General features: G+C 35.9%; 1 protein-coding gene across 1 annotated transcript in view; it reads right to left on the reverse strand.

The window, feature by feature from the left end:
• LOC145242737 (uncharacterized) overlaps positions 1-24,885 on the reverse strand; it is a 46,099-nt gene extending 21,214 nt beyond the window's left edge. Inside the window, exons 1-3 of the mRNA XM_080105880.1 lie at positions 24,748-24,885; positions 19,794-19,873; positions 19,258-19,336 (exon numbers count right to left, since the gene is read on the reverse strand). Coding sequence (XP_079962006.1) covers positions 19,258-19,336; positions 19,794-19,857 — 143 coding nt within the window. The 5' untranslated portion in view covers positions 19,858-19,873; positions 24,748-24,885. The remainder of the gene's footprint in view (positions 1-19,257; positions 19,337-19,793; positions 19,874-24,747) is intronic.
• Positions 24,886-25,135: the final 250 nt, after the last annotated feature.

Here is a 25,135-nt window from a genome sequence, read left to right on the forward strand (position 1 = left end):
CAAACGATAGTGACCCGAACTTGAGATGAAAACACATTTCCTTTTCTTGCTACAACACCAGTCCTGCAACGAACATTGGTTACATACGCGCGGACATGTTATAACTAAAACGTTCATTCCTTTCAACAGCCAATAAACGACGTTTATCTCATCCATCAATTGAGTCTTTGTTTCCTTCAATTCCATTCGTTTCATTATATTCTTGTGGCGAGTTAGGGTATTATACACTGGTCCGTTACACTTTTGAGTTTTGAAGTGTGAAATTCGGTGAACATTTTAAGTAAAATAATTAATTTAAGTTAAGCAAAACAAAACAAAAAAAATAATATTTATACGAAAAAAAGCCATTTTAAAATCTTTGATAAATAAATTAACAATTTTTTTTAGCGAGTCGAATAATGCATGACCATTATTAAACAGGGCATGCTTTGAAGAATCGATAAAAAAAAATCGATAAATATTGTGCCCTTTGTGTTAAAAATAGCATCATTTTTTCGATCCCGGTTGAAAATGTTTGCCGCCTTTCGACTACGGTGGACCAAATGCGCTGAAATAATTTTTTTTATTCCGCTTTAAATTGCCCCCCCCCCCATTTTGGGGAGCCTGGCCCCCACACACATACACATTAAAAACCAAACTCATACAAATGGTCACCAATCTGTACTGGCCAGCCTCAGCGTTAATAATACATTGAAATTTTCGTCACTGAAAAATAAGTTTTTATTGGCCTGTTTGGTCTTCCATAGTTTGCTTTTTACCAACTACAAACGTAAACACTGCCGATCTAGACTCTAGATCGACGCGAAGTAACTGGTTGCCTATATGAATAAGTGGAATTAATTGAAATTCAGGTACTTATATTATAATATTTTTGCATATTCTCATAGAAAATCATCCTAAATCTTAGTTAGACAACAAATCAATTAATTAATTATTTCAAAAACCTTTTTTTTTTTTAAATATTTTTGTACGTTTTTTTTTTGTGCAAGACAAAAAATGTCAATTGTTAACTTTTTGGGAAAATTTAACATTTAAAATTTAATTAAAAATAGTAGAAAAAGTTTTACATTATTCTGTTTTCTATATGATAAAATTCAGGGTTTTATCTTTCTGGAAAAAAAAAGTTACTCAGAAATAATGGATTTTAATAAATGTAATTTCGTTTTAAAAAACAACAACAACTTGATTTCCCGGCCATTTTTGGCGGTGCCTAATTTATATATATTCAGTCGTACTTTATTATTGTTTGTTATACTCTTATTTTATTATTATATTTTTATTACTATATTTTTATTACTTTCATTTTGTATTATTTAAATAATTTATTTTTATTATTTTATTTCATTATTTTATATTCTTTTATTACTTTCTTTTCTTTTATTATATTTATTTTATTTTATTCAAGCTTACCTACATTTTTTCGTATCTACACTAAAAGTTTTCAAACCATCCTAACATTGAAATGAATCAAATCAAGTACAACTGTTATTATTACTATAAGTATTCCGAATATCACTACTACTACTACTACTACTACTACTATCTTCTATATACGATTATATCATTTTTATGACTAAGATTACCAAAACTCACATTACTTTTTTATTTTCTTATTTTCACATTTCCATATTTCTATATGTTTATATTTAATATTTTTTACAATTATCATATTCTTTATAATTTTAAACTTCTTAATTTTACATTTTGTAGTTAATACTATTACTGTTTCTCTTATTTTTTATTAGTCCTTATTCATATGACTATTAGCAAAATGGCAACTATAGGTGTGGATTAATAATATATTTTATTGTGTATATCGAGTTGTTGCATGTTCTTATGTTGTTGCATGTTTACGTGAGTAGATAATAGGTATTTGATTTGGAGTTGATATGAATACTTTCATACCAGTGTTTTCTATATATGCATATTTGATGCTGACGTTGTTTATTATTATTATTATTATTATTATTATTATTATTATTATTATTATTATTATTATTATTATTATGTTGATTAAATTTTAAGTTAATTTTTATGAATTTCTTTATAATTATTACTTCTATACATTAAAATATAAGTATATGTATTTTATATTCTCTAAAAACACAAGTAAATACGCAAAGCATTGAAAATAAAATTCTGAAGCCAGAAAATAAATCTGCACAGCTCAATCAGGTCATATGGCCATATCACATAATCTTCAGAATGTATTTTCTGTATACCTTTTTGTAATTGTCAATTAATTACAAATAAGAATGTTTAAAATTAAGGAATATTGATACTAATGAGGATTTTCGCTATTTTTAAATAATTAAGTGAAACATTATCATAACTAGTGTATCGATAAAAATTTTATTATGAATAAATTAAAAAATATATTTTGCTCTATTGATTATTGGACAGTCTTATATAAACCTCGTTAAATTCATTAAGTTTTCATCTATGCATTTATCCCGTAAGTATATATATATATATATATATATATATATATATATATATATATATATATATATATATATATAGAGAGAGAGAGAGAGAGAGAGAGAGAGAGAGAGAGAGAGATAGATGGGGGAGAGAGAGTGCGTGTTCCAAAGCCTTGGGCACATTTCAAGTTCTCATATCTGCTTAACTATGAATGGTAGTAAGATGAAAGTGGTGACATTTTAAAGCTAAATGCATTAAGGTTTTTGTAATTTTGCTATTGATTTTTTCATTTCTTTTTAGATCCAGTAATTGCGTTCATTCAACCAGAAAAAGCGTTTTGTGTACTTGAATTTGTAAAGATTTAAACATGGACATTTGTTCAGGGTATATTGAGCAAAAAAATAACCCTGCAATTATTTTTTGTAAAAATTTGTGAAAGCTCTGTTCTATGTGCCTCCCATTCTAAGAAACTAGGATGAGCTGAAGGCACGAATAACCACGCAATTCTGGGACGCGTTTGGCAAAAACTGGATAATCAGCTTGATGTGTGTCGTGTTATCAATGATGCTCACATTGAACATCTTCGAACATTCCATGAAAACTTGAGATTATACGATTAGATTTTTTTTTTACAGTTTCACCCCAAACAAGGCAAATTGCCACTTTGGTGTAGGGGGCTAATATCAGGGGTAACAACTACTGGAGTACTATGTAGGGATTTGGGCAGCAAGATGTCGGTTCACGTCATACTTGAACTTCTGCACGTCAGTACTGTTGGGGAAGCAGGGACCTGTAATGGAATTCCAAAGTCTAGCGTTTCTGGGGAAGAAGCTATTGGAGTGGAAAGATCTTTTACATCTAGGGATCTCTACAGTATGGGGGTGGCATTAATCAACCTGTCGGGTTTGTCGTGGGGGCACAAGTGTATGCAGTTCGTCAGAGCATTCACCACTAAAATACTTGTAGAACAGGCAGAGGGATGCAACGTTTCGTCGATGGGACAGAGGCTGAAGCTTAGATGCCAGTTCAGGGCCTATCAGGTTTGCATGCGACTCTCTTTTGAACCTTGTCAAGGAGCGAGAGACTAGTAGCAGATGCACCAGCCCAAATGTGACAGCAATACTCCATACATGGGCGAATGGTGGCCTTATAGAGGTACAGGATACTTTCGGGTGTTAGTAGTTGTCTAGCACAGTAGAGAGAGCCCGCCTTTCTTGCAGCGGCCTTGGCAATGCCTTCAATGTAATTGTTCGAACTTATGTTTCCTGTGAACGTTAGGCCAAGGAGATTGAAAGATGTACTCTCAGATAAAGAGTCGTTGGCCATTGCTATAGGTGGTACTGAATGAAACTAGTTTAGTCTTGGCGGCATTGAATGTGACCATCCATTTTTGTCCCCATTCCACTACAGATTGGAGGTCTTCCTCTAGTGTTTTTGCCATTTCTTTAGATATGTGTTCATTTGTTTTCCTCTCATGCCTGTTATAGTGTGGTGTCATCAGCATATATACCCATCTCAGAGGCAGTTTTGTCGGAGAGGTCATTAATAAATATTAGGAACAATAGAGGTCGAAGGATAGACCCCTTAGGCACTCCCGCATTTATATCACACTGTTTAGATGTACGACTGTCGAGGACAACCTGGATTTTTCTCTTATCTAAGAAGGATTTAATTATGTTAAGTATTCTACCAGTGATACCGTATGATTTAATTTTCTTGAGGAGACCCTCATGCCATACCCTGTCAAAAGCCTTAGATATATCTAGCTACCGCTCTGCCCTCCCCCGCTTTGTCCAGTGAACGGTATATACGTTCAGAGATTACAGTGAGGATGTCTGCTGTCGAACGGGCTTGTCTAAATCCATATTGTTGGTCAGTCAGAAGTTTAGCATCTGTAAGGTGATGGACTAGAACATGGTTAATTAAGGTCTGAAATATTTTGGCAAAAAGTGGGAGGAGGCTAATGGGGCAATAATTTGATGGGTCAGTTCTTTCGCCAGAATTCTTGAATAATGGTACCACAGAAGCAGTTTTCCAGCAGGCAGGAAAGCAAGCTTCATTAAGGCATTTGTTGTAGAGTTTGTAGAGAACTGGAGCTACTTCGGCTGAGCACTTTTTAAATAGCACAGCTGTGATGAGATCGGGTCCACATGCTTTTGAAGTGTCAAGGTTTTTTATGATGTCATGCACCTGAGCAGGGGTGATTTTCAGATCGTCTAGTGTGGCGTCTGTCCGCATAGGAAAGTCAGGTAGGGGGTGGTTGGAAGGGTCCAGTGTGGAGTTGGAGGCAAACCGACTGGTAAGCATGTTAGCCTTGAGTCAAGTACGATAACCATTACAACAATTTGACATAACATTTACAAAGTTTTTTCACAAAATCTTATTCTTTACATAAAGAAGCTATCATGCTTCTCGATCGCGCATACACAGCCATGAAACAGCTGACAAACAAATAAAAATCCGACGACTCCCAAGTACCAATTTTGGAAATTTGACCCCTTTTTTCCGGATGAAAACGGATCAAAAGGTTTTCTTTTATGTCTGAATCCTCTATATACCAAAATTCAAGTCTATACATGAAAATTTGTTGAGTATATAGGTTGAGAATTGTGTCCTCACACACATTCTCACTTTTATAGGTATATAGATAATAGTAATTATAGATAATACAACGCCATATATTGGTATATATAGATTTATTTTTCGACATAATAAGGAAACAGCAATCGGGGGAGGCGTTATATGCTCTTTATACCTAGGTATTTTGAAACGTAATGCTTCTCATCAGAAGAGGGACTAGGAGGCTAAGTTGCAAATCATTTCAATGTAATATATGGTTAGAAGGATTATTGGAGGAATATTAATGTATCCAGTATATAGAGAAGTGATGGGGAGGAGCGGTGAGCGAGGCTTCTGATGGTGTTAAACTAATGTATCTATATAAAAGCCAAGTACGTCCAAGGATGGAATACTGTTGCCATATCTGGGCAGGAGCGGCCAAAAACAGCCTATCATGCCTTGACAGAGTACAAAATAGACTTCGTGGATTAGTGGGGGATGCCCTTTTCTCTACCCAGCAATCTCTCTCCCACAGAATAGACGTTGCGAGCCTATCCTTGTTTTATCGTTATTTTCATGGCAGGTGCTCGTCTGAACTCCAATCTCTGGTCCCCCCTCGCCAATCTTTCACGAAAAACCACCGTCTAGCTGAATCCACTGTGAAAAATTTCCCCCACTCTATATCTGTGCCTAAATCAAAACGCGGATTCCATGAACAAAGCTTCTTTCTTAGAACTGCACGCCTGTTGAACTCTGTTCCGTTTGCCTGCTTCCCACCGGACTACAACTTGGATGTCTTTAAGTCTAATGTTAATTTTTATTTTTTATTTTTATTTATTATTTTTTTTTATTTCGGACTATTAGTCTCATCTTTATTAGTTGTTGTTTTTGGATCTTTTTATTGGTTCACAACGTTTCGGCCAACTTCCTCTGGCCTTCGTCAGGTGGTAACATATAACATATAATGCTCATTAACATATAATGCTCATTAACATATAATGCTCATCTCAAAAAATGAATTCCAATTAAGGAATAATATATATATTTAAGTCCAATGTTAACAAATTCCAAATGAACCGCCCCCTTAATTAAACATTTCATCAAATCTCCACACTAACGTAATGTACTTGCAATAACCCTTATCCCTGAGTGGCTTCCGGGCCTTGATAAGTGGTGATCACTGTGTAAAAAAAAAAAGGTGGATTTCTGTTAGCTGAGGACTTGCGATAGATTAGGAGCTATAAGGTATAGAGGGGTTAATATATTATAGGGGCGTTATTTAATTAATATGTTTCAAACACACATACTCTTTCTAGATTTAAAACCCAATATTTAATACCTTGATTCATGCTTACAGTTTTGACGATAAGCTTAACATTCTACATTACAGTAATGAGACCAAGTCAAGTTTTTAAGATTCGCAGTTAGTTTTTATCATTCAATTTACACTAGCTTATATTTGTATTCATTCGTCTAATTTTCAATATTATGGTTTAATTAAATTTGTCATTATACAGGTTATTTTATTTTCACATTCAAACACTCATTATTATCTGCCGTTTTTTCGAATTACACTATTGTTTTTTTTTTTGTTTTTGTTTTTTAATTTACATTTTCACCCCAAACAAGGCACATTGCCACTTTGGTGTAGGGGGCTACTATCAGGGGCAGCAACTACTGAGGCAATATGTTGGGATTTGGGCAGCAAGATGTCGGTTCACGTTACACTTGAACTTCTGCATGTCAGTACAGTAAGGGAAGCAGGAACCTGGAATGGAATTCCAAAGTCTAGCGGTTCTGAGGAAGAAACTACTGGAGTAGAAAGCAGTGGCAGCTCGTGCCTGGAGCTGTGGAACTGCAGCACCCCCAAGTCATTTCTACTCATTATTATCGATACACGTTAAAAAGAATACCTTTATTTTTTTTTTCTTTCTATGTGATAATATATCATATTAATTATATATATATATATATATATATATATATATATATATATATATATATATATATATATATATATAATTCTGAAGATTAATGTCGATAATTGTCCCCATACTCATATAAGCATAAAAGCAAAACTTTGCTTGGAGCTACGAAATTCACAGTTACACATTCTTAGTGAAGTTCGCTTCTGTGCATGCCCGATCTAGAACGGCCGCTATGAGCCAATTTGGAACTGTAGTTTTCGCTGTTCCAAACGCGGTGTTTGCGCGTTTTCGCTTATTTTTGTTTTAAGAGGCTTGTTTACAAATGTTTTCTTTTTATTATTATTAAAAAGTGTAACGTGTTCTTGTAAATAAAATCTCTACCTTAAAAAAAAAAAAAATTCCCACACTTTTAAATGCGATTTAAGCAGACAAAAATATACAATATGACAAACTTTTTTTTTTAATTAAAAGTGTTCGGGCTTTTAGCCTTAAAGTTACCAACGCGACTAATGTTAATTTATTTTTATTTCGGACTATTAGTCTCATCTTTATTAGTTGTTTTTTTTATCTTTTTATTGGTTTGTTTATTCACAACGTTTCGGCCAACTATTCCTCTGGCCTTCATCAGGTGGTAACCGCGACGGATAGGAACTTCGAATCTCCTAACTGCATTCTCAGCCATCACTGCCATCCGTAGTTGTTGTCGTCTCACCACATTTTGACCAATTAACCTCTGGCACGCTTTGGGTGGGATTGAAACCGCTATCTTCAGACAATGCTCATCTGGAACCGTAGAGATTCAACGTCTCTATCAACTGCGCCACGGGCCCCGAAGGCCGAAACGTTGTGAATAAACAAACCAATAAAAAGATAAAAAAAACAACTAATAAAGATGAGACTAATAGTCCGAAATAAAAATAAATTAATATATAATGCTCATCTCAAAAATGAATTCCAATTAAGCGACTAATGTTATTTATTTTATTTTTACTTGTATGGCTTATTTTATTTGTGTTTTTAAGTATTTTTAAATCTATTTATTTTGTAGTAGTTTAACTTTACAGAATAAAAAATATTTACATTTTTTTCTATAGAAAAGCGATCTAGACGGGCGATATCTGCCAATTTCGAGCTGTAGTTTTCGCAGTTCCAAACGCTCGTGAAACGCGGTGTTTGCGCGTTTTCGCTTATTTTTTTTTTTAGAGGCTTGTTTACAAATGTTTTCTTTTTATTATTATTATTATTATTATTAAAAAGTGTAACGTGTTCTTGTAAATAAAATCTCCACCTTAAAAAAAATTCTCACACTTTAAAATGCGATTTAAGCAGACACAAATATACAATATGCCAAACTTTTTTTTTAATTAAAAGTGTTTGGGCTTTTAGCCTTGAAACTACCAACGCGACTAATGTTATTTTTTTTTTTACCAATATGGCTTATTTTGTTTGTGCTTTTAAGTAGTTTGAAATCTATTTATTTTGTAGTAGTTAAACTTTACAGAATAAAAAATATTTACAGTTTTTTCTATAGAAATAAGAGAAGAAAATTTTATTTTTAAAATACATTTTAGTTAGAAATGTTTTTACATTATATATATATGTATGTATATATATATATGTATATATATATACATAAATATGTATATATACATATATATACACACACATATATATGCACACACACATATATATATTCACATATATACACACACATATATATATACACACACATATATATACACACACATATATATACACACACACATATATATACACACATATACACACACACATATATATACATACACATATATATACACATATATATATATGTACACACACGATATATATACACATATATATATGCACACACACATATATATAAATATACACACACACATATATATACACACATATATATACACACATTATATATATATATATATATATATATATATATATATATATATATATAAATAACAAAGCTTTAGCATTTATTTACCTCCCACGAGGACAAAGCAAGAAGTTTTACACTTTGAACAAAGTTTTTTTTAATTAAAATGTGTAATAACAAGACGAGTATGTAAAACCGTTTTTATAATAAGCCCAGTAAATAGCAAAGTTTATTTTTATTTTTATATAAAAAGTTGTAAAAAGATTTGTAAATAAAATTATGTATCTTTAATTTTTTTTGTTTGCTCATAGTACAAACACGTAAACATTTTTATTCTATATTTTATTTACAAAGTGTTGTTATAAACACACATTTTTAAATTTTAAATAAAACTGTTATCCAATAAAACCATTTTTAAATGGAAAACCCATAACTTTACCATTGTTTGCAGGCAAGTAAATTTCAAAGATTTTGTTATATGAAAAAACAAATTATTACAAAATTGTAAATAAAATGCATTTAAAAAATGTTTTTCGTTTGTTTGCCTGTGGAAAAAGCCCGTAAAATTTTATTTAATCTGTAAAGTTTAAAAGAAATATATTTGTATATTTTTTTACTCTGTAAAGTGTACACAATTTAAAATAGTGTTTTTTAATTAAAATGTTTTTGCGTATTACCCCCTTTTCGACGGCTTACAATGGCAAAGTTAAAAATATTTGTATTAAAAAAAAGCAATTTTAATGACAAGCTTATTTTGTTATACGCCTATTTTTAATTAACAGCAAGCTTTTTATAAATAAAACCGTTGTTAAATAGTAAAACTTTTTTCGTTAATATAAATCTGTGACCTAAAAGTTATAAAAGTATGATTCAACTCAGTTAGAACTTCCGGTTCAGTTGAATCGCAAGAGGATCACATAAACATTGTATTCCTTCTATCCTAATTGATATTCTACTAATAGACTACCTAGTACTTACTTTTCCCAATACAATTGATATAAAAAGAATTTAACTATAGTCTCCTTGCATCCCCAAGAAATAACTTCTGCGACGGTAAATGAACTTCAACAGATTGAGTTTTCACAGCTGTCTCTCCATGATAAAGTTGAAATTAAGAAAAGAAGCCGTTCAACGCCTGATATTCAAATATCTCAGCCAGGCATTAGCAACAACAAAGTGTATATTCGTAGCTTTAATGGTACCAACGGAAAAGTTGGCTTTGTGGCTGTGAACTAAAAAAGGCATTGTTCTGCTTTCCTTGTTTGTTGTTAGGGGGTGATGTAACATGGACAAAAGATAGTTTCAGAACTATTAGCAAAATGAAAGATAGAACTGAAAAGCATGTGAAGCACGTTGACAATGTAGTTTCCCTATCAATTTTGGGGGCCATAAATATTAAAGAAAAACTTAGTGAGGCCTGCAGACTTTCAATCAATCATCATAACATGAATGTTAAGAAGAACCGTGAATTTTTTCTGAAATAATAGATGGTATTTTCTTTTGTGGGAACTTTGAAACTTCCTTACGAGGACATGATGAAAAAGATGATTCAGTAAATCCAAGTGTATTTAGAGGATTTTTAAATTTTGCATCTTAATTAGATCCAGATTTAAAGAATCACTTAGAAACCAGTAATGTCTTCAAAGGTGTTTCTAAGACTATTCAGAATGACATACTTGACTGTCTTCTACAAATATACCGTGATGAAATAAGGGCAGAAATTAGCAAAGCTTCCTTTGTAGCTGTCATGGCTGATGATACAACAGATATGTCTGAACATACACAAATGATCATTGTTTTACGGTACATCTTGGATGAAAAAAATACTTGAACGCATTTGGGGATTCTTTATTCCAGAAAACCAAACCGCTGACTGGATATCAAAATGTATTCTACAACAATTAGATATAATCCTTCAAGAGAATCGCCAAAAACTGGTAGCTCAGACATTTGATGATGCAAATGTCATGAAAGGCAAAAAGCTGATGCTCAGGCGAAAATAAAAGCAGTTTATAGTAATGCGCATTTCACTCACTGTTATGCGCATCAACTTAATTTAATAATAAGGAATGCAGCAAGCATTACACGAAATGCTAGAATATTTATCTCTAACATTTTGGCTATTCCGACTTTCTTTTCTAGATCACCACAGCGTCTGTCCATTTTTCAAGAAGCATATGGATGTAAGCATTCTACGTGTATCCGCCACAAGGTGGAACGTTAACATACATAAATAGAGTTCCTGAAAATGTTCAAGCATAAAAAACTGTCACTGAAATTAAGTCAACATCATATGTAGATGAGACCGTTGCAGAAGCGACAGGAATTCGGAAATATTTGAACGATGAAAATTTCATATTTTGGTTTGAGCTATTTCATAAAATTATGTCTCATGTTGAAATTATTTATCGGGAAATTAGCATATATAAAGTCAATGAATACATAACAAATTTCAAAACTGCTATTTTAGAGATAAGAAACACCAACTACTGTGAAAATTCTTCACAAACACTCAAGGGCGAAGCTTAAGAACTGTGTGACTATATATCTGTTGATATAACGGACAGATATTCTTCAACTAAACATTTAATACTTGCTAAATTGTTTTACAAGAAAAGCTTTGCTAGTTTTAAGAAAAAAACTACATACAAAAGAGATATCCTTGACAACTGAAGCATATCCCATGATTGACAAAGAAAAATTTGAAACTGAGCTAGAAATATTTTATAGTAGGTCAGATATCCATGAATATTGCAAAGTAATTGATCTCCTGGAATTTATTTTGGAAAACAATTTAAACGATGTTCTTAGTGAAATCACAAAACTCATAAAAATTATCTTGACAATTCCCATGACTGCATAAGAGATAGAACGTTGTTTTTCAACTCTGAGAAGAATAAAAACATTTCTAAGGAACACCATGGGTTGCGAAAGACTAAATGAACTTGCAGTGCTTTCAATTGATAAAAAAAGTTCTTCAGCAGTCATTCAGAAGTTAAGGAGTAAATTATCAATCTTTTCACACACATTAAAACAAGAAGAATTGAATTTACATTCAAATGAATGTAATAAGTAAAATATTTAAAATATTTACATCTATTAAGAATTTCTTTAAGTTATTGTATTTTTGTACGTGTGCATGCGTATAAATTATATTTTTTATATTTGTTTTATTTTACACAATATTAAAACAATAGGTATTTTCTTTAAAACAGCACCCCCCCCACTAATCTTAGGCATGAGCCGCCACTGGTAGAAAGACCTTTTAAATCTAGGGATCTCCACTGTGTGGGGGAAGGATTTAGCTACCTGTCGGGTTTGTCGAGGGTGTCTACATCGTGGGGGCACAAGTGTCTGCAGTTCGTCAGAGCATTCACCATTAAAATACTTGTAGAACAGGCAGAGGGATGCAACGTTTCGTCGATGGGAGAGAGGCTTAAGCTTAGATGCCAGTTCAGGGCCTATCAGATTGGCGACTCTCTTTTGAACCTTGTCTAGGAGCGAGAGACTAGTAGCAGATGCACCAGCCCAAATGTGACAACAATACTCCATACATGGGCCAATATGGCCTTATAGAGGTACAGGATACTTTCAGGTGAAGTAATTTTCTAGCACGGTAGAGAGAGCCTACCTTTTTCGCAGCGACCCTGGCAATGTTTTCAATATAATTGTTCCAACTCATGTTTCCTGTGAATGTTAGGCCAAGCAGTTTGAAAGATGTACTCTCAGATAGGGAGTCACTGGCCATTGATATTGGTGGCAGAGAAGGTTTCTTTTAATTATTGAAGGAAACCAGTTTAGTCTTGGCAGCATTGAATGTGACCATCCATTTATGTCCCCATTCCACTACAGATTGGAGGTTATCCTCTAGTGTTTTGCCATTTCTTTAGATATGTGTTCATTTGTTTTCCTCTCATGCCTGTTATAGAGTGTAGTGTTATCAGCATATATACCAATCTCAGAGGCAGTTTTGTCGGAGAGGTCATTAATAAATATTAGGAACAATAGAGGTCGAAGGATAGACCCCTGAGGCACTCCCGCATTTATATCACACTGTTTAGATGTACGACTGTCGAGGACAACCTGGATTTTTATCTTATCTAAGAAGGATTTAATTATGTTAAGTATTCTACCAGTGATACCGTATGATCTAATTTTCCTGAGGAGACCCTTGTGCCATACCCTGTCAAAAGCCTTAGATATATCTGCCCTCCACGCTTTGTCCAGTGAATGGTATATACGTTCAGAGATTACAGTGAGGATGTCTGCTGTAGAACGGGCTTGTCTAAATCCATATTGTTGGTCAGTCAGAAGTTTAGCATCTGTAAGATGCTGGACTAGAGCATGGTTAATTATGGTCTCAAATATTTTGTCGAAAAGTGGGAGAAGGCTAATGGGGCGATAATTTGATGGGTCAGTTCTTTCGCCAGAATTTTTGAATAATGGTACCACAGAATCAGTTTTCCAACAGCCTGGAAAGCAAGCTTCATTAAGGCATTTGTTGTAGAGTTTGTAGAGAACTGGAGCTACTTCCGCTGGGCACTTTTTTAATAGCACAGCTGGGATGAGATCAGGTCCACATGCTTTTGAAGTGTCAAGTTTTTTATGATAGCGTGTACCTGAGCTGGGGTGATTTTTAGATCGTCTAGCATGGCGTCTGTCCGCAAAGGAAAATCAGGCAGGGGGTGGTTGGAAGGGTCCAGTGTGGAGTTCGAGGCAAACCGGCTGGCAAGCATATTAGCCTTGTCAGTTGTTGGTTAGCGGGGGAATTGTTCATTGCCCATTATTTACTACACTGTTGTAGATTTTCCAGAAGTCACGATTTCCTAATTTTTCTGCTTCAATGCGTTTTTTAGTGGTTTCAGTAAATTCTCTCTTAGCTGTCGCTATTTCTTTCTTAACGTTACTTCTAGCTTCTATATACTTCTGTTTGTTTGAATTTGACTTATGTCGGTTCAATCTGCGGTATGCATGCTGCCTTTGAGCAATGGCAGTTGCGCCAGTCGAAGTAAACCATTGGGGAGAGTGTGGCTTGCTATAAAATTTCCGCATTGGAACATGTTTTGAATCATTCAGTGGTCTCATTTGCGCACTGTTCAGCAGGAAGAGAAAAACTATTCTCCCGTGGGGCATCTCTGATAAGATCTCTGATGGCTTCCCAGTCAGCCTTTTTATAATATCTCGTTGTTTTGAGCACTGGCTCTTCAGTTTTGGCTTTAGAAGTTAGGGCGATTTCTACCATTATCACTGCATGGTCAGCGTTCCCCAGTGGGCTGTCAGCATTTGTTGTACAATCCTCGGGAACTGTAGTCAGAAACAGATCTAGAAGTGATGCGTGTTATTCTTGCTGGTCAGGGAAACGGGTTGGAAACGTAACCATTTGTGATAGGGAGTGAGATATAGCAAAACTATGTGTTGTGCTGCCCGCTGCATCTGTGCGAGTAGAGAATCCAAGCCAGTTTTTGCGGTGAACATTAAAGTCACCAAATACATGTACTTGTGCGCTAGTGTCGAGGGAGAGTGTTGTGTCTATGCTGTCAGAGATTTTTTTTTATTAAGATGCAGTCCTGGGTCGAGGGAGAGTGGTAGAGAAAATAAAAGTAGCTAATGTTGTCTTTTATTTTTAGTTTAAAGCACATAAAGGCTTGATCCTCCGTTTCTAGGTTTGTTTCTCTAGTCAGGGGGAGGGTGTCACGAATCTAGACTCCAAGTCCGTGCATATATCTGTCAGAGTTCTTACGGCAGAGTGGGAGATAGCCAGACATGTTAAAGTAGTTAGAGGGGATGGAGGAGTGTAGGTTAGTCTCGCTTAGTGCTAAGATATCCGGGGTATTTGTTAGAAGAAATGCTTCAACATCAGCTAAATTAGTTCTTAGCCCACGGATGTTAGTGAATGCAAGCCTCAAGGGAGGAGTCAAGTTGGATTTGTTTGTCCCTAGGCCTGGTTTAAGCTTATTTTTTATTGTACTGTCATCATGTTTTTAAAGAATTTCAGTTAGGTGAGGGGGGGCTGAACAAGAGGTTATGCAGGGCATCAGACATGCAACACAAGTAGACCATTAGCTGACCTTTCTTCAACTAGGACTGTGGCCTCAGGAAAGCCCGTCGGGGATGAGTGCAGGGTCCCTTTCCATGCGCGACATAGCACTACAAACATCCCGATATTATACAACTGTTGATGGAGCAGCCGCTCTAAGCGCTACCAAAGAGTTAGGACTGCTGTACTACCAGTCGGGAACAGCAGCCAGGAACTGTCAATCCGGTACCCTCAGCCCATCAAAAGAAGATCACCCGAAGTGGCGCTTCATTTAATGTAAAACTCACATGAATTTATATAAATCAATTTTCAAACTATCTGCGTCTTATTTCACTAATCAAATTTTTAAACATAATTATTTAATCAATAGATATGTTTAATGCTTGTCCTACTTTTATAAACTAATCTTTTTTTATTCATAGGCATATATATTCAATGTGATAACGGTTTGTTTACATCTATTGTAATTTAAATTTCCAGTTCATCTAATATAGTTTTTATTGAAGCTAGATTTACCATGTTTCAATTTTTTTATTAGTTATTTACACACTTCGTTTCGCCTCCTTAATATTACACATTCATACTAATAATATCACAAAAAAAGGTACAACATGGTCGCAGTGATAAAACTTGACTATGAGCCAGTACTATTTAAAAAAAAAAAGAATGAACTAAAAAAAAAAAAAAGAGAGAACTTTGAAAAAGCCCGACAACAATTTAGTCTTCTTACCGGACTTTTGAGAACACGTGCGTCACTAAGTTTTTTTTCCCTCTTTTCCCTAATTATCTTCTTTGCATTCCCTTGTATCGTTTATAAGAAAATGACCAATCATTCAATGGAACCACACATGTGCTGGGATACTGATTACTTAGTGGAGTCTTTTAAATTCTTTAAACAACAGTGTGAGTTATACTTCTCTGTCAGGAACATTGACGTAACCAAACAAGTGGACCACATTTAATTATTATCGGGGAAAGAAGGGCTAAGAATATTTAACTCATGGTCATTTGAAAATGAGGCTGACAAGCGCAACCCTGTAGTGATTTGGAACAAATTCCAAGAACAAATAGAGCCTTAAATCAACTTCAGAATTGCTTCCTTTTGCAGAAATACTCGCAGACCGATACAGAAAATATCGATGACTTTCTCGCGTGATGCAGGCTGCAGGCGCAAAAATGCAAGTTCCGGGGCGAAATTGAAACAGAAGAATGCATCATAGACTAGATAATTGTGGGGACTAGATTCCCAGAGCTGCAAAAGCAGCTACTATGCAAAAATTAAAAACTGGCGATGCCTGAAGCTTCAGTGGATCACATGAAAAAAATGGGCGAAATAAAGGGTGGATGTAAAAGCCAGATAAGCTCTATCAAGCATAAAATTGAGAGCGCAGATGTCTGTGGAAGACGTGGACTCCATCACAAACCAGGAAATGTTCCTGCTCGCGGCAGTACGTGCTTAGCATGTGGTCATAAGAACCACTGGGCCAAACAGTGCCAGACCCAAAAAACTAAAAATACGAAGCTAACCAAGCAGAGAAATTTTGGACCGGAACGGGATACGTTTAAAAACCAGCAAAACTGTATACACATACAGCAAGATGAAAAGGCAGATGATGTTGAAAGAATGTTTTTATATACAGTAAATCAGAAAGGAGACAACACCTCCCAAACAGAAGCATTTGCCAACCTGGATATCGTCCTGCCAAACAGAAAAGTCATTCATGAGCTGAAGGTCAAAGTGGACACAGGCGCGGAAAGGAATACACTTTCCTTACGCACGTTCCGACAGATGTTTCCCAAACATGTGAACCAGAATAGGCATCCACGTTCAGGCACAACCAACAAAGAAAGTGCAATTCTTACAGCGTACAATGGCTCTGATATCTCGCAGCACGAATCCATCGATATAGAATGTGGGTACAAGGGTCTATGGAAAGCAATAAAATTTTATGTGGTCACATCAAATGAACCTACCATATTAGGATTACCTTTCATCCAAGATTTGAAATTGGCAATGCTACACTGTTCCATACAGAGAACAACATGTACCCCAGTTGATCCTCTGTCAAACACCATAAATTCTACGACAGATCTCATGGAAGCCTATCTGGATGAATTCCACCGGATTGGAAACTTTCCAGGAGAGTACCACATCGTACTTCCCTTTAACAACTTACCCATAGTCCATGCACCGAGGAAATATCCCATCAATATGAGAGACGAGATAAAGGCAGAACTAGACCTAATGTCCCATCCATATGAGGGACAAGATAAAGGCGTAACTAGACCCAATGGTGTCTCTGGGAATAATAAAACAAATGGATGAACCAACTAACTGGGTAAGCAGCATCGTTTATGTGCGGAAGAGCAACGGCAAACTGCGAATATGTTTACACCCTAAAGATTTAAACAAAAACATAATGCGATGCCATTACAAACCCCCAACCATGGAGGAGCTCTCACACAAACTGTCTGGTGCAAAATTCTTCTCAAAGCTGGACGCCAAAAACGGATACTGGTCAATCAAACTTGACAAAGAGTGACAGATACTCACGACATTTAACTTTCCTTTTGGAAGATATTGCTTCAAGAGAATGCCCTTTGGGTTGGTCATGTCTCAGGATGTTTTCCAGCAAAAAATGGATATGATCATAAAAAATGTCCTGGAGCATTAGTGTTAATTGATGACGTGATCATATATGGAAAAATCAAAGAGGATAATGACCGCAACCTGAAAAAGTTAATGGAGATTCAAAACTGCTGGCCTCACATTCAACAGCAGCAAATGTGCCATAAATCAGAAACAAGTCAGATTCTTTGGTGCTATCTTTGATACACCCAGATCCCCAAAATGTGAAGGAAATAAAATCACTCCCGAGCCCAACTAATCTTACCGATCTGCAGAAGGTACTAGGGATCATCACCTACATGGCACCTTTCATTCCAAGGCTTTCAGACCTCACAGCTAGCCTCAGGGAGCTCTTAAAAAAAGATGCTGACTACCAATGGAACTATAGCCACCAGAAGTTACTGCAAATCCCAACCCGCTGAAACCCTCATGCCGCATGAGATTCCCGTACGACCGTGGCAAATCTTAGCCACCAACCTCTTCAATCTGAATGGAATCAACTATCTCCTTGTGGTGGATTATTAATCAAAGTACCCCTTCATCCGCAGTTTCAGGGAATTCTCCAGCAAGGAGGTCATTACTTGTCTCAAGCAAATATTTACTGAGCAGGGAGTCCCTGAAAGGCTCATAAGTGAATACGAGTACAAGACCAAGAGACGAGAAGATGGACTCTAGCGACTGTTAGACAAGCCTGCACTGAACCACGTTCCTACATTGTAGAGACGTCATCAGGAGAGATTCTTCGCAGAAACCGTAGACATCTCAAGAAAGTTACCCACACATCCAATATGACACAATCAGTTACACATAATACACCCTCGCGTCGTACCACACAATGTACCAGGCTCACATCCTGCATAAACTCCCAATACGCATACAAGCATCTGCATGCCATCTGCCGAAACACATAGTCCTGCACATATCACGCAGTCCAGTACAAACAAACCATCTGTAACAATCACAAGATCGGGTCGGGTCATAAACCCCTCTCGAAAGATACGATCTGTAGATAAGTTCACTTGTAAAAACTCAGATAGCAACCTCTGGTTAAACAAACAATTATCCTGTGAAAGAGGGATGTCAACATATGGATTATCTTTCCTTGTTGTTTATAATTCGTGCTGTATGAGTTACTTCCCTTAGAAAATAAGGATGTCTTCCGTGAGCTAACACGCTTTGTTTCGCTTCCTTAATATTACACATTCATACTAATAATATTACAAAATGTTACAACAGATCTACCCTCCTAGGCTTTGCCTTCGCTCTTTGAGAAGGGGTTAGTTTATTGCTAATCGCCGGACGCGCCCTCACTGGGTAATGCCGATAGGGTTGCCTAGGCACTTTTTGCAGATCAGAGTACTTCTCCTCAGGGGCGCTGACTTCTCAATTCCACTTTTCGACCTTGGTATCACGGTTCTTGCAGTGGGAGAGAACAAAATTATCACTAGGTGCTTGTGAACAAAAGAGCAATAGAACAGACAGGAACTATGACACACACACACACACTCACACACATTTGGATTATATACGCATTAATTCTTTCATATACACGCATATTCCTATGTACATATATATATTCATAGACGCACATACATTAATGCACACCCATGCAACATTTATTTTACTACTAATATAAAATAGTAATAATGAATTCATAAGAGCTCTGAAAACTTCACGCCGAACTTACACCAGTTACATTAATAGAATCTTACGATTCCAGTAGATTTTGATGGCAATAAAAGTTCAACAACAAAGTTTGTCTTACTTACTGAGTTTTTCTACTTACTTGCAACTTGGATTGAGAACATAGTTACACGGCGGGGGAGCACATTCCGGTCTTGTTGAACCAGGGACACACGACTTGGCTGAAAACAAATCAATGTTATAGGTTTCGATTAATATTTCCTCTCCGTTTTAAATAGGTCCCTAAATAAAAAAAATCATTTTTTTATAATTTTCTAAGTGGAACATTTCTAAAAATATCTTTAAGAAATATACTTTTCCTTGATTTTCGTTTATAAATTTTATTTCTATGCTTACATCGACAATTTAGCCTTGATCTTGTGCCACAATCGTTGTGTATTTTTTTCGATATGTTTTGTAAAATTGATTGTAACCATTAAACGCGAATAAATACAGTCTATTAACACTTTATCTTCCAATCTTATAAATCTTTTTTTTTTTCACCATTTGTTGGTGTTCCCTTTAAGAATTAAATTATTACATAATATGTTTAAGAAATATTACGAAAATACTGCCAATAACATAAAGCGATAGTTGAGATAATTAGCGGATTCTGTAAGAAACATCATCCACACTTACGTAAAAGGTTTATTGCCATCGTTACAGCAAAAAATGCGGAGAAAATGACGATTTTAAACATCATGGTTCTTGGAGGTTTGCTGCAAGTCAAAAAAAAAAAAAAAAAAAAAAAAACAGAAAAAAAAGAATAATACATTAAAGCGACAATGTTCTTTTTTAAAAGAGATATGTTTTCTTAAGATGTGACAAGCGATTAAAATGATATTTTAAAGTTAAACGTGACAGACCAAAGCACAGACAAAAGCTAATAGAATTATTCTGGTATTGTTTCTTGTCCATCTTTCTCGGATCATTTGAAATATGTAGCTGGTCTAGAAGTTGATTTGAGTTCTATTATTGATTGGGAATACGAAATAACTTGTTTCGTTTACTCATGTTAAGACTCGCCTATTGTCTTTCAATCGTAGGCATGTCCCTTTTCTTCCCGAGATTCCAATGGATGGCTCTACTCTCGACTAGAAATCGACTCTAAAACTTCTTGATCTTTCTTTCTCATCAAATCTTCTGTTGAGACCATTGCTCTTTCCGATTCTCGTAAAATCGGTTATCTTTATCGCGCTAAATACTTTCTCACGCCCGAAGTTATTCTCTATCTCTACAAATCTACAATCAGACCATGTGTTATGTTGTTATATTTGTAAGAGAGAGACAGAGACATTTTAATAGTGATTTGTATTACACTTTGGATGAGGGGAGATATAGATATATAGATAGAAGAGAGATTGACATTTATACAGTTCTGACAGTTCTGGGAGTGCTTCTATAAACATTATATTTTTTTAACACATATATGTTTGAGATGATGCTTATCAATTCTTTTATCATAAAGAAGGAATAGTCATCACGTATCATAGCAGAGGGGGGAAATTCTTAAGATGATGAAGATACATTACTTATATGCGTTCATACACAAAGTTCTTATACAGATGAGTGGAACAAAAATTCATATAAATGATTCACAATACTTTTGTTTGTTGAATGACACAACACAAGACAGCTGTTACAAAATATGATGACGTCCTTTATTTCTTGACCGGTCAATGATTTCGCATCAAGGAGCTCAAAGTCTTATATGATTTCCTTCTTCTAAACCTTCGCTTCCAAAGATGGATGTCAGCTCTGTCTGTCCGACCCTCTCTCAACCCTGCCTCGGCACTGGCTCGACCCTGGCTATACTCTGACTAAAGTTCTTACTATATTGACAACTCATCTCTTCCATGACGTCATTGCATGGCAAATAACGTGCATATCGGTCCCGTGGCCTGACATATCTCATGTGTCTAAACATGTACTGTTGCTCACATGTGAACAACAAGAGTTCTCTAACCTATTTTTTCGACTAACCTACTTTACAAATATGTTAAACGTTTTCATATTTCGTTTCAAATTCCTTTTTTCAATAACAGAATTGAATCATCAAATTCCTTTTTCAATAACATTACTAAACAAGGAATTCCTTTTTTAACAAACATCTGCTTATTTATTTTAAACTCTCGATCGGAATTCTCCTGAATCTTAATTCCAAACCTAGCTTCCCAGGTTCGAATTCTCGGACTATCCTATCTGATTTTTACTTACTTACAACAACAGGCGACCTGTTCTCTAACACATGTATGGATTACTGTTGTCATATTTGAGCTGGTGAATCTATGTCCCATTTTAAAGTTCTTAATAAATTGCAGAAATGTATCTGTAATGTAATTGGCTCTACATTTTCATTTTCACTGCAACCTCTCTCTCTCACAGACGTGATGTTGTTAGTCTTACACGTTTCTACAAATACTCTGATGGCATGTGCTCCTCAGAATTGTGTTTTATAATATGTATTCAATTATTATTATTATTTTAAATATTTTCACCCCAAAGAAGGCACATTGCCACTTTGATGTAGGGGGCTACTATTAGGGACATAGGGCTACAGGGGTACTAGGTGGGGAGTTGGGCAACAAGATGTTGGTTCACGTCACACTTGAACTTCTGCATGTCAGTGTAATTGGGGAAGCGGGAACCTGGAAGGGAATTCCAAAGTCTAGCTGTCCTGAGAAAGAAACTACTGAAGTACATCTAGGGTCTCTACTGTGAAGGGGTGGGATTTAGCTGCTTGTTGGGTTTGTCGGGGGTATTCACGTCGAGGGGACAAAAGTGCTTGCAGTTCGCCAGACCATTCACCGTTAAAGTACTTGTAGAAAAGGCAGAGAGATGCAACATTTCGTCGATGGGACAGGAGCTGAAGTTTAGATGACAGTTCAGGACCTATCAGATTGGCGACTCTCTTTTAAAGCTTGTTTAGGAGCGAGAGACTAGCGGTAGATGTACCAGCCCAAATATGACAACAATACTCCATACATAGACGAATGGTGGCCTTATGGAGGTACAGGATGCTTTCAGGCGTTAGTAGCTTTCTAGCACGGATGAGAGAACCTACCTTTTTTGCAGCGGTCCTGGCAATGCTCTTAATGTAATTGTTCCAACTCATTTTTCCTGTAAACGTTAGGCCGAGGAGTTTAAAAGATGTACTTTCAGATAAAGAGTCATTGGCCATTGCTATTGGTGGTAGAGAAGGTTTCTTGTAGTTATTGAAGGAAACAAGTTTAGTCTTGGCAGCATTGAATGTGACCATCCATTTTTGTCCCCATTCCACTACAGATTGGAGGTCATCCTTTAGTGTTTCTTTAGATATGTGTTCATTTGTTTTCTTTTTGTGTCTGTTATAGAGCGTGGTGTCATCAGCATATATATCTATCTATCTCACAGGCAATTTTTTCATGGAGGTCATTTATGAATATTAGGAATAATAGAGATCCAAGGATAGACCCCTGAGGCACTCCTGCATTTATATCATATTGTTTAGATGGATTTTTCTCTTATCTAAGAAGGATTTAATTATGTTAAGTATTCTACCAGTGATACCATATAATCTGATTTGAGAAGACCTTCATGCCATACCCTGTCAAAAGCCTTAGATATATCTAGAGCTACCGCTCTACCCTCCTACCTGCTTTGTCAAGTGAATGGTATATACGTTCAGAGATTACAGTTAGAATGTCTGCTGTGGAATGGGCCTGTCTAAATCCATATTGTTGGCCGGTCAGAAGTTTAGCATCTGTAAGGTGATGGACTAGACCTTGGTTAATTATGGATTCAAATATTTTGGCAAAAAGTGGGAGGAGGCTAATGGGGTGGTAATTTACTGGGTCAGTTCTTTCGCCAGAATTCTTGAAAACTGGTACCACAGAAGCAGTTTTCCAGCAGGCAGGAAAGCAAGCTTCATTAAGGCATTTGTTGTAAAGGTTGGAGAGAATTGGAGCTACTTCAGCGGGGCACTTTTTAAATAGCACAGCCGGGATGAGATCAGGTCCACATGCTTTTGAAGTGTCAAGATTTTTTATGATAGCATGCACCTGAGAAGGGGTGATTTTCAGATCGTCTAGTATGGCGTCTGTCTGCAAAGGAAAGTGCGGGAAAGGGTTGTTAGAAGGGTCCAGTGTGGAGTTGGAGGCAAACCGACTGGAAAGCATGTTAGCCTTCTCGGTTGCTGAGCAAACAACTTCATGATTGTTGGATAGTGGGGGAATTTTGATTGTCTGTTATTTACAATATCATTATTTACTACACCATTGTTTACACTATTATTTACTACACCATTATTTACTACATTGTTGTAGATTTTCCAGAAGTCTCGTGTTCCTAATATCTGTACTTCGATGCGTTTTTTAGTGGTTTCAGTAAATTGTCGCTATTTCTTTCTTACAGTTAATTCTGGCTTCTATATACTTCCGTCTGTTTGAACTGGATTTATGTTGGTTAAATCTGCGGTGTGCGTGCTGCCTTTGCGCAATGGCAGCAGCACATGTGGAACTAAACCATTGGGGGAGAGTGTGGATTGCTATAAAATTTCCTCGTGGGAACATTGCTTCAATTGCTTCTTTGAATTATTCAGTGGTCTCATTTGCGCACTGTTCAGCAGGAAGTGAAAAGATATTTCGCAATAGGGCGTCTCTGATGAGATCCCTGATTGCTTCCCAGTCAGCCCTTTTATAATATCTCGTTGTTTTGAGCAATGGCTCTTCCATTTTGGCTCTAGAGTTTAGGGCGATTTCAACTATTATCACTACATGATCAGCATTCCCAAGTAGGCAGTGGGCGTTCGTAACACAATCATCAGGAACTGTGGTCAGAAACAGATCTAAAATTGATGCGTGTTGTTCTTGCTGGTCAGGGGAACGGGTTGGGAACGTAGCAATCTGTGATAGGGAATGAGTTATAGAGAAGCTATGTGTTTTGGTACCAGCTGCGTCTGTGTAAGTAGAAAATCCAAGCCAGTTGTTGTGGTGGACATTGAAATCTCCAAATACATGTACTTGTGCGCTAGTGTCGAGGGAAAGTGGTGTATCTATGCTGTCAAAGACTTTGTTCATTAGGGTACAATCTTGGGTCGAGGGGGAGCGGTAGAGAAAATAAACGTAACTAATATTATGTTGCATGTTAAGTCTAAAGCACATAAAGGCTTGATCGTCCGATTCTAGTTTAGTTTCTCTAGTCAAGGGGAGGGTGTTTCGAATATAGACTCCAAGTCCGTGCATATGTCTGTCAGAGTCCTTACTGCAGAGTGGGAGATATCCGGGCATGTTAAAGTTGTTAGAGGGGATGGAGGAGTGTAGGTTAGTCTCACTTAGTGCTAGGATATCCGGGGTGTTTGGTAGGAGAAATGCTTCAACATCATTTAAATTAGTTCTAAGGTCACGGATGTTCGTAAATGCAAGCCTCAAGGGAGCAGGCAATTTGATTTTAAAATTTACAATTAGAAAAATAGTTTCTGGCTGGAAGTTGTCACTCTTTGTCTCGAACGAAAAGGAAAACATAATTATATTATAATTGCGACACTATTATAAAATTAAATTAAAATTATTTTAAAAAAGCAAACTAAATTAAAACAAATAAATCTTGTACTTACTTTAGAATCAGTTGGTTGATCCAATTGACATTCTTCACTGCCGGTACAGACAATTTTACCACGCTTTTTATAATCTCCAAACCCAGGAGGGATTGTGTTTAAGAGGAAAAATAAATAAATAAGAAAAATAGAAACGTATCATTTTTTTTATTTAGCTCCACCCACCTTTTATTATATCAACCAATCAAAAATGGCTGCATTACATTTACGTTTACTTTTCTCCTTCTTTTACAATTTTCTCTTTCTCTTTTGTTTCATTCCTAATGGCAGTTTACAAAACGCCCAGAATCAGTGTCACTAACAACGTAACACATAAAAATTAAAAAATAAAACAAAACAAAATTTTCACCGTTGATTAATGGGAAAATTTCATCAACCAAACTCGAGT

The sequence above is a fragment of the Euprymna scolopes genome, chromosome 21 (genome assembly GCF_053919585.1).
Source record: "Euprymna scolopes isolate OS-2025 chromosome 21, ASM5391958v1, whole genome shotgun sequence".
In the NCBI taxonomy this organism is placed as follows: Eukaryota; Metazoa; Mollusca; class Cephalopoda; order Sepiida; family Sepiolidae; genus Euprymna; species Euprymna scolopes.